At 54.9% G+C, this 8,647-nt stretch overlaps 1 protein-coding gene across 1 annotated transcript; it reads right to left on the bottom strand.

The window, feature by feature from the left end:
* Positions 1 to 2,899: 2,899 nt before the first annotated feature.
* On the bottom strand, positions 2,900 to 7,042 carry WNT6 (Wnt family member 6). Its single transcript, XM_028496520.2, has 4 exons — positions 7,038 to 7,042; positions 5,844 to 6,064; positions 5,282 to 5,616; positions 2,900 to 3,627 (listed from the first exon to the last, which is right to left on the bottom strand). Exons 1-4 carry the CDS (start codon positions 7,040 to 7,042, stop codon positions 3,166 to 3,168), a joined length of 1,023 nt encoding a protein of 340 aa, XP_028352321.2. The 3' UTR covers positions 2,900 to 3,165.
* Positions 7,043 to 8,647: the final 1,605 nt, after the last annotated feature.

Here is an 8,647-nt window from a genome sequence, read left to right as displayed (position 1 = left end):
AGGAAGGGGGAGGAAGGGAGGAAGGGAAGGAGGAAGGAAGGGAGGGAGGGAGGGAGGAAGGGAGGACGGAGAGGAAGGGAGAAAGGGGGAGGAAGGGAGGAAGGGGAAGGAAGGGAGGAAAGGAGGGAGGGAGGGAGGAAGGGAGGACAGAGAGGAAGGGAGGAGGGGGAGGAAGGGAGGAGGGGGAGGAAGGGAGGAAGGAAGAAAACCCAGATGCCCATTCCTTCTCACTGAAGCCTTATACCCCTTCTCCACACAGGCTTCACTCTGGAGCCCCAATGTGATCTTTGACGGCTGAACCAGGCTAGGTCATACAGGTGGATCCAGGGCCATTGTCAGGGGTGGGAAGATGCACTGGAAGCCATGGTTAGGGTCTGTCACATCCAGGATGAGTTCCCCTTCCCTCTGTTTCATTTGAAGAAATGTGCCCTCCCTGTGCCCCCATTCCCTGTGGTCCTAGAGGGGCTGCCAATCCCAGTCATGGTGGTACATTTTCCTCGACATTGTTATTAGTTCAGGGATAGGCAAGTGACCCAAGCTGACCTGATCCCAGCTTCCTTAGGACTTCTGTTGGGAAAGCCATTCTTTTTTGGATCAGCAGCACTAAGACTGTAGACATAAGGCTACCATACAAAGGAAGTCTCTCTGCAGCAGGAGAGCATAAGGACAGTGTGAAAAGAGAGACAGAGACAAGCAGAAACAATAGACATGGGGGTGGCGAGTTAAGGAAGGAGATGAGAGAGAGAGAGAGGGAAAGAGGGGGAGAGAGAGAGAGAGGGAGAGAGAAAGAGAGAGTGTTCAATGACATCAATATTTTGGGGCCCTGGGTTCAGCTGTGCCTAAATTCAGACTTACCCCTGGACTTCCCAGGTATAAGATCCATTAATTAATTCCCTTTGGCCTAAGCTAGTTTGAGTTGGGTATCTTCATTTGCAATCAGGGCCTGCCCGACGCCTGTAAAAGCATCAGCTCTCTAACCCCTTTCTCACAGTAACTACCATTTATTAAACACAAATTTGCATAAATTATTGTCAAATGCTAAGTGCTTTGCATATCTCAAAAAAATCCTTCCCACAATTCTATGAGGATGTGGATAGATTATGATGGTTGTAAAATTCTTTGCCACTGTCCCATTGAGAGGTGGAGTCTGTTTCCCCTTCCTTTGACTTTTGGCTGGTTCTGTGACTTGTGTCAACCAAAAAGGAGTGACAGTGATGCTGGGTAACTTCTAAGCCTGGACTTTAAGAAGAGACTTTCAGTTTCTGCCTTCAAGTTTGGTACAGTCTATTTTGAAAGCCAGCCTTATGTAAGAAGTCTGACTACGCTGAGGCCACCATGTCATAAGGAAGCCCAAGCTAGTTACATGGAGAGGAGGCCACTGGAGAAGCTCTGGGGCACTAGACATATATGAGTGAAGCATCTTGGACTGTCCAGCCCAGCCGAACCACCAGCAGAATCAGCCAAGTGAATGACCACAGCCAATAGTTCTCTCATAAGGAGCAGAACCGTGCAGCTGAGTCCTGACAAATTCCTGACCTAAAGGATCATGAGAAGTAATTACTTTGGGGTTGTTTGTTATGCAGCAAGGGATAACTGAAACAGAATGATATTCCCATTGCATAGGTAAAGAAACCGAGGCTAACATGGCCTATACTGTAAACTTCTAAGCAGCAGCACTAGTTTCCAACTCAGAGTGTCTGAATCTAATTCTCATGCTTTGCCCTGCATACCTTGATGGGAGAGTCATTCCCCACTGCAGTATTTAGACTGTGGGAAAATTGAGGGCTCTGAATCCCAGCCATTGGGCTATACCCTCTCTCATTCTCTCTGGAGTTAGATGGAGGCCTGAGGCCCAGTTCTGGCAAACCCAGAACCCCAAATCCTTCTTCTGTCCTTTTACCCTCACCATCAGCTTTCTGAGAGGAATCAGAAAGAAGGAAATGTGATTGGATGCCAAGAGAAACTTTGGGACAACTTTGCTTCATCTCCCTCTAAGTGTGATTGGAAATGCCATTCTGGGCAGTCTTTTCAATGTTAATGGGGGTGAAGTTAGTTTTGATGGTAACAAAATCTGATGTTACTAACAACATTTTCATCACATTCTACAGTTTATAAAGTGCTTTAATCCTATGAGTTTGGGTGGCCCTAAAAGTCTACCCTCGAATTCCCCAGGGGCCACAGAAACAGAAAGACAGATAAAGGTGTCTCCCCACCACCGCCCCAGAATTAGGACAAGGGCTGTGGTGAGAACTGAGTACACCACCGGAGGCTTCTGGTCCTCTTTCCCTAGACCCTCTCAGCCTGCTCCTTTAAAGAGGCATCCTAGTTCTCCCCCAGCCTGCAGATTCAAGCCCTAGATGTGTACTAGAGAGAACAAGAAGAATGCCAAGGGAGAGATTTGGTACTCTTCGTTGCCAGAAGAGCCCAATCCGGTAGGGGGAAGATGGGGAACCAGGGTGATGACCCCCGAGAGGCTAGTTCTATCAAAACCATCTCCCTGGGCTTCCCTGGTGGCGCAGTGGTTGAGAGTCCGCCTGCCGATGCAGGGGACACGGGTTGGTGCCCCGGTCCGGGAAGATCCCACATGCCGCGGAGCGGCTGGGCGCGTGAGCCATGGCCGCTGGGCCTGCGCGTCCGGAGCCTGTGCTCCGCGGCGGGAGAGGCCACAACAGCGAGAAGCCCGCGTACCACAAAAAAAAAAAAAAAAAAAAAAAAAAAACCAAGAAAAACATCTCCCTTTACTCACTCCTTTCAGAGCCTGTCCCCATGGCAGCCCCCCTCCAAACTATGGGCCCAGTCGTATTGATTTAAATATTTTTATTGATACTAAATGCACCCACCCACCCCATGGCCAGCAGTTCTGAGGAGCCCCGCATCCCGAGGCCTAGAAACTGGCTCTTTGGTTTCTATGTGGGGGCCGAGGAGAGAGAAGGTTTGTATAGTCTCCCCCAGAAGCCTCCGGGAGAGCCCCTTGGAGGCTCCTCCGGTGCCCTGGGCCTTGATGAGCGGGCGTACATCTCAAGCCCCACCGCCTCATAGTTTCCAGAGAGGCCTGGGAGATGGACTTTCCCAGGGGAAAGCTGGCAACGCCCCCTGCTGGCGCCCAGAGGTCCCGCAGGTGCCGAGAGGCGGCTCTGCGCGCAGTCTGGGGAGCCGGGCGGCGGGTCAGAGGCAGAGGCTGAGTTCCTTGCGCACGCGGCAGCGGTGGCACTGCACTACGCAGCACCAGTGGAAGCGGCACAGACAGTTCTCCTCGAGCTGCACGCTCTCCTGGCGGTGGCCGCGGCCGCAGCACAGCAGGTCGCAGCCGCTGAGGTCCGGGGCACTGCTGTTGCAGGCGCGGCCGCGCGTGCCCGGCGAACCGGTGCGCCGGTTGGGGGCGCAGAAGTCGGGCGAGTCGGCGGCGTATAGTAGGTCAGCGCGGCCCGGCGGCTTGAGCGTGCGGACAGCGGGCAGCAGAGCCTTGCCGTCGTTGGTGCCCATGACACGCGAGGCGCCGTGGAAGCGCTCGAGCAGCCGCGCGCCCACCTCGCGGAACGGGGGCAACTTCTGCCAGCAGGTGCGCAGCGCGCATGAGCCCGACAGGCCATGGCACTTGCATTCGGTCCGCGTGTGGCTCCGCACGGCCTGCGGGGAGCAGAGGAGCGGGCGGATGGAGACAGATCCGGAAGGCGGGTCGCGGCGAGGCCCAGAAGACCGACAGAAAATAAGATGGGGAGGGTGGTGGATAAAAGAAAGAAAAAAGCAGACCAAAAACAAACAAACAAAACAGGAGAGCGCAAAGTGGGGAGGAGGAAATCAAGGGCCCCACAGCCCGGAGAGGAGGAGGAAGAATGATGGAGAAGTAGGAGAAGTGGGGAGTGGGGGTCAGTATGCAGCGTAGAGGTTCCAGGATCCAAAGCCAGGGAATGGGGGAGAAAGCATAATGGACAGCAGGGGAGAGATTCTCCCTGGAGGGAGGGGGTGGGGAAGGTGGCAGCTTCTCACCCTATTCCTCCTGCCAGGCCAACCCCCTCATTCCTGCTCCTCAGGGCCCCAGGCACAGCAGGCCGCCTGGGCTCTGTCTCCGCCACCCCTCCCCAACCCTCTCCGACAGGTATGTGGGCCTGTCTGGACATTCCTCTCTGGTCCCCCTCTCACCCCCCTGCCCAATGCCTCAGGCCGGAACCCTAGAAGACATAGGATGTGTGTGTGTGTGGGGGGGTCCCTAGCACAACCTAGAACTGAGGCATACGGCGCAGGAGGGCCCACTGTGGATGCACTACTGAGAAGTGGAACCCAGGAGTCCTGCCCTTTATTCACTATTTATGTCTGAAGCTGGGGTCGAAGACTCACACCCCACTGGAGATTTAAGGGGTCAGATGCCCCAGGAAGATCATTTCCGGAAGCTCAGAGTCCAGGGGCCAACCTGATCTACAGACCTGTACATCTCCCTCCCGCTCCCAGGCCCCTTCTCTTTCCCCCCATCGCCTCCTGTAAACATCTGACTCAGACTGCTTCTAGTCCCTAAACAGGAGCTCATGGGACCCTCATCATCATAGAGGGAAGGGGAGAGGCTGCCAGGGCTCTGGACAGGGACTGGTCTGGGATTGCTGGGCAGCCAGTTAAGTGCCCAGATTCAATCACAGCTTTCCGGCCTCTGCCTGAGCCCCTTCTACCATCAGGATCTACTTCTCATTCTTCACTCCTTTCCAAGCCCATTTTCCCTTGGACCTGTTTAGTCCATTCCCAGGCCTCCCCCACTTCTCCCAGCTCCCCTACCTCCAGACCCCATACCTTTACCTCGCCTCTATCCTTTCTTTCATCCCCAGCCTTTGTCTCTCTCCTCTGCCCCTGCCCTGGCAGCCAGCTCCCCACCTACCCCAAGCTTTGCCCCACATGTCCTGTCTCAGAGGTATGTCCTCCCTACCTTAGGTCCCTAAAGGCCCTGGGTCCTCTTCCCTGGGTGTCCCTTCCCTACCCTGCCCACTGGGCCATCAGCCCCAGGCCCTCCCAGGCCCCCCAAGTAACTCCCTCTTCTAGGCTGGCCACTTCCCCTCCCACATGCCCATCGAGGCCCCCAGCCAATCTTCCCAAGTGGTCCGCTGGCTCCCCTGCACACATTAACGAACTCCTACACTGCATACCCTCGCCCACACCCTCACTTCCCCACACCCTTCCACAAACTCAGTCCTCCACCCATACCACACTCTCCCACATCCTTTCAAAGCTAGCCACACTCACACATTTCCACAGACGCATTTCCACACACACACCCTTATACATCCCTGCCCAGACTCACCAGCCGGCCCGCCTCGTTGTTGTGAAGTTGCACCAACGCACGGATGTCTCCGCGTCCCCGCTTGTGCTGCGCGTCCATAAAGAGCCTCGACTTCTCATCCCCGAAGTCCACGTCGTCGCCGCAGCCTCCCCACTCCCAGGCGGCACTGCCGTCGGGGGAGCCCGCGGGGCCCGGGGGCCCAGGGGTACCTGGCAGGCCGGGGGGACGGGGCGGGGCCCGGCCGCGGGGCGCCTGGCAGCCACACTGCAGCAGCTCACCCATGGAGCAGGCCTGCGTGACCGCGTGGCTGGCGCCCGCGGCCGTTATGGCAAACACGAAGGCCGTCTCCCGGATGTCTGCGGGGGCGGGGAGGGGCAGTCAGACAGCAGGACCAAAGCTGGGTCCTGGGGGAATGCGGTGGGCCAGGCAGTGTGATGAGGGGTTGGGAGACAGGATCAGGGCAGGGTGCCCTTTGACCCGTGGGAGAAGTGGGACTCAGGCAGCCTACCCAAACCTCCACCCTCTCCTCTGATCCCCCAGCAAAGAGAAAGCAGCCCCCTCCTGGTCTCCTCCCCACACTGACCCTGCTGCAGGATGCGCCCAAAGGCCTTGCTGTGGCTGGAGCAGTTCCAGCGGCGGAAGCGGAACTGGAACTGGCATTCTCGAACCCCTAGCCGGGCGCCCCGCGCTAGCTCGGCCACAACTTCCGGCTCGGCCTGGCACAACTCAGCCTGCCGCCCTGCTAGCCGCCGTGCCTTCCTGCAGATGCTGGTAGGGTCCATGACCAAGGGGCTGCCCACGGCCCTGGGAAGCAAAGAACAGCAGATGAGGGGTGTAACTCAAAGACCTTGGGTGAGGGGGGAGGGAGACCAGCCCTGCCCAGCCCACAGCCAGGAGCTGTGACATGCCTCTTCCCCCACCACCTCCCTGCAACTGAAATTGAGATTATCCTGTCTGGTTCTCTTACTATTCCATTTGTGTGTCCCCTCTTAACTAGGTTCTAGACTGAAATTGCTATAGAGCAAGGATACAGTATTATCCTTCTGTGTACATCTTCATTAATAAATCCTTATAGGAATTTGACTCAAGGTGAAGGCACCTGGCACCAGGTAGGCCAAAGTTAAAATTCAACGGGCCTGGCCCAAAAGGGAGACAAGGAGGAAATTAACGGAAGAAAGATCAAGAAGGCTGTCAAAGAAAAGAAAGTATATATCATAAGGAGATACCAAAGAAAAGTAGACAGTGACAGAAAAGGATCTGGACTTAGTGGACCACAAGCTGGAAATGTGTCAGCTGATCAGCCCTGATGCTAGAAAAGCAGTGGCAATCCCAGAGATCTAGAAAGCCACAGGATGTTAGAGGGGCTAGGGAATGGAGCCTCTGAGGAAAGTCATACCTCCTCTCTAGCCCAGATTTCTCTTTCTGTCAAATGGGAAGGTGAAGCTTTGATCTCTAAAGTGGGCCCCCCCGTCCTGATAGCCCCTGTTTCCCTGAACAGGAGAGCAGGAGGAAGGAACTGGGGACTGAGTCTCTGAAGCATTGTTGTAAAGTAAGTGACACTGACCCTTCTCCTGCTCCAGGGTCTGTGACCTTTTCGGAGCAGGATGGCAGCAAGCCAAGCCCTGTGCACGGGGGTAACGTAACTGACTGGGGAAGGGGATGCTGTTTGGCTTGGTGGGTAAAGACCTTCTGAGAAGTTCCACACACTTGCAGAAATCCCTCCGTTCTCAGCCTTCGTTCCTTCTGAGGAGAGCGCTGCCATTTGGTTTTGCCATACGCCATACCCCTGAAGCTTATACTGGCTAGGTACTGACACCTGGGTGGAACCACTTTAATTGGATTGCTCTTATTTGAGCACTTGGGGGCTGAGGGTAATTTGAAACCACTCAAAAATCCTTTAGCGGAGGGCAGAATAAAATTTGGGGTGGGGAGAAGCGGCACCAAGAGATAGAAAACGTAGAGGAAAACGCTGGTGGATAGGTGCCAAAGGTCAAGATGGCCTACTTTTCAGCTTAGCTTTCGTGTGCATCCGCCCCACCGTCCCCATTTGCTCTGTAGGTACATGCTGACCAGGCACGTTCTGGCCCCAGAGCAAGGAGATGTAATGGGCTTACATAGCAGCAGGAGGAATTGAGGTCTTAAGCTAGAACTTCTCAACACTGAGGAGTGAGGTGTTTGAAGATGTGGTTGCCAGAAGATGTGTAAGCTCAGTCCTTTAAGATCTCCTACCACCCCCTGTGACACACACCCACCACCACCCTATCAGGTTATTGTCATCACCCCTACCCAAGTAGTCCAGGAGCCAAGGTTCTCTCCTCTTCTTCCTTCCTCCATGCTTAGGACCTGCCCATCACTGCGTTCCAACTGTACCCTGGGAAGGTCCAGCCCCAACCCTGTCCTTACCTGTCTGTCTGTCTCTGTCTCTCCCTCTCTCTCTCTCTATCCTTCCCCCTTCCACCTACTTATCCCACTTCATTACTAAAAGGATTGGGGGGCAGCTTCCGGCATGGTTGTACAAGGTCGGCAGATAAGACTCTGGAGCGAGCACCTTGAGAGTTAGGACTGTCATTTTCTTTTGTCTCCCATGGCAGATTTTTCACTACTTAATTTGTATTCCCCCCTCCCATTTTTTTAATGAAAATTTGCATATTATGAACAATTACTATAATACTACAATGAATACCATTTAATACATGCTTTTGAATGAATGAATGAGCCATCTAAGGAGAAGGTCCTCACTTGAGCCCAGGCCCCTGTCCACATGTGGTTTCATGACTCCTAATTAGCTTCCTGAAACATTTGCTTTTTCCCCAGCTGCATTCAGAGGCAGGGAAGCGGGCCTGCCCACAGCTGTCCAGCTCCTCTTCTGCCACCTGCATGTCCAGAACTCCACCTGGGAGTCTGGGGCCCTGCAAACCCATCTTCCCCGGCCCACCCCCATGCTGCTAAGTTCCCCACTCTCCCCTCCCCAATCCTGCCCTCTGCTAACTCCCTGCTTTCCCAAGGCTGACTGGCCTTATCTTCCCAAGGTTACTCTGCCCTATCCCTCTCCTCTCCCTCCTCCTGCACTAGGAAAGTAGGAGACGGTGTGGGTATGCAGGCAAGAAAGTGAAAAACCTCTTGACCTTGTCTTTTTCCCAGGAGCTTGAGATAGGAGAGGAATCAGGAGGAGCATGAGGGTCAGGACCCTCCAGGAGGTGGGGCTGGCTGGCCCTTCACAGCGTTGAGGGGCTGCCCCAGAGTCCGTTTCTGGTCCGGGTCTGGCTCCCCAGGCTGGCTGGCTGCCTGGGAACTAGACTTGTTTACAAGCCAGTCAGGAGGAGGGATGGGTAATAGTAGCGGCTAGAATCTCAAGGGACTAGCTTGTTCCCTGCCCTCCTGTCCTCA

This window comes from Physeter macrocephalus, chromosome 2 (assembly GCF_002837175.3).
Source record: "Physeter macrocephalus isolate SW-GA chromosome 2, ASM283717v5, whole genome shotgun sequence".
NCBI classification, from domain to species: domain Eukaryota; kingdom Metazoa; phylum Chordata; class Mammalia; order Artiodactyla; family Physeteridae; genus Physeter; species Physeter macrocephalus.
This window is presented reverse-complemented; position numbering and strand designations above follow the sequence as displayed.

Coding starts and splice junctions, on each gene's coding strand:
- WNT6 (XM_028496520.2), bottom strand. Junction 5,617..5,843: donor TGGGCGCATCCTGCAGCAGG/GTCAGTGTGGGG, acceptor CCGCCCCCGCAG/ACATCCGGGAGACGGCCTTC. Junction 3,628..5,281: donor ACAACGAGGCGGGCCGGCTG/GTGAGTCTGGGC, acceptor TGCTCCCCGCAG/GCCGTGCGGAGCCACACGCG.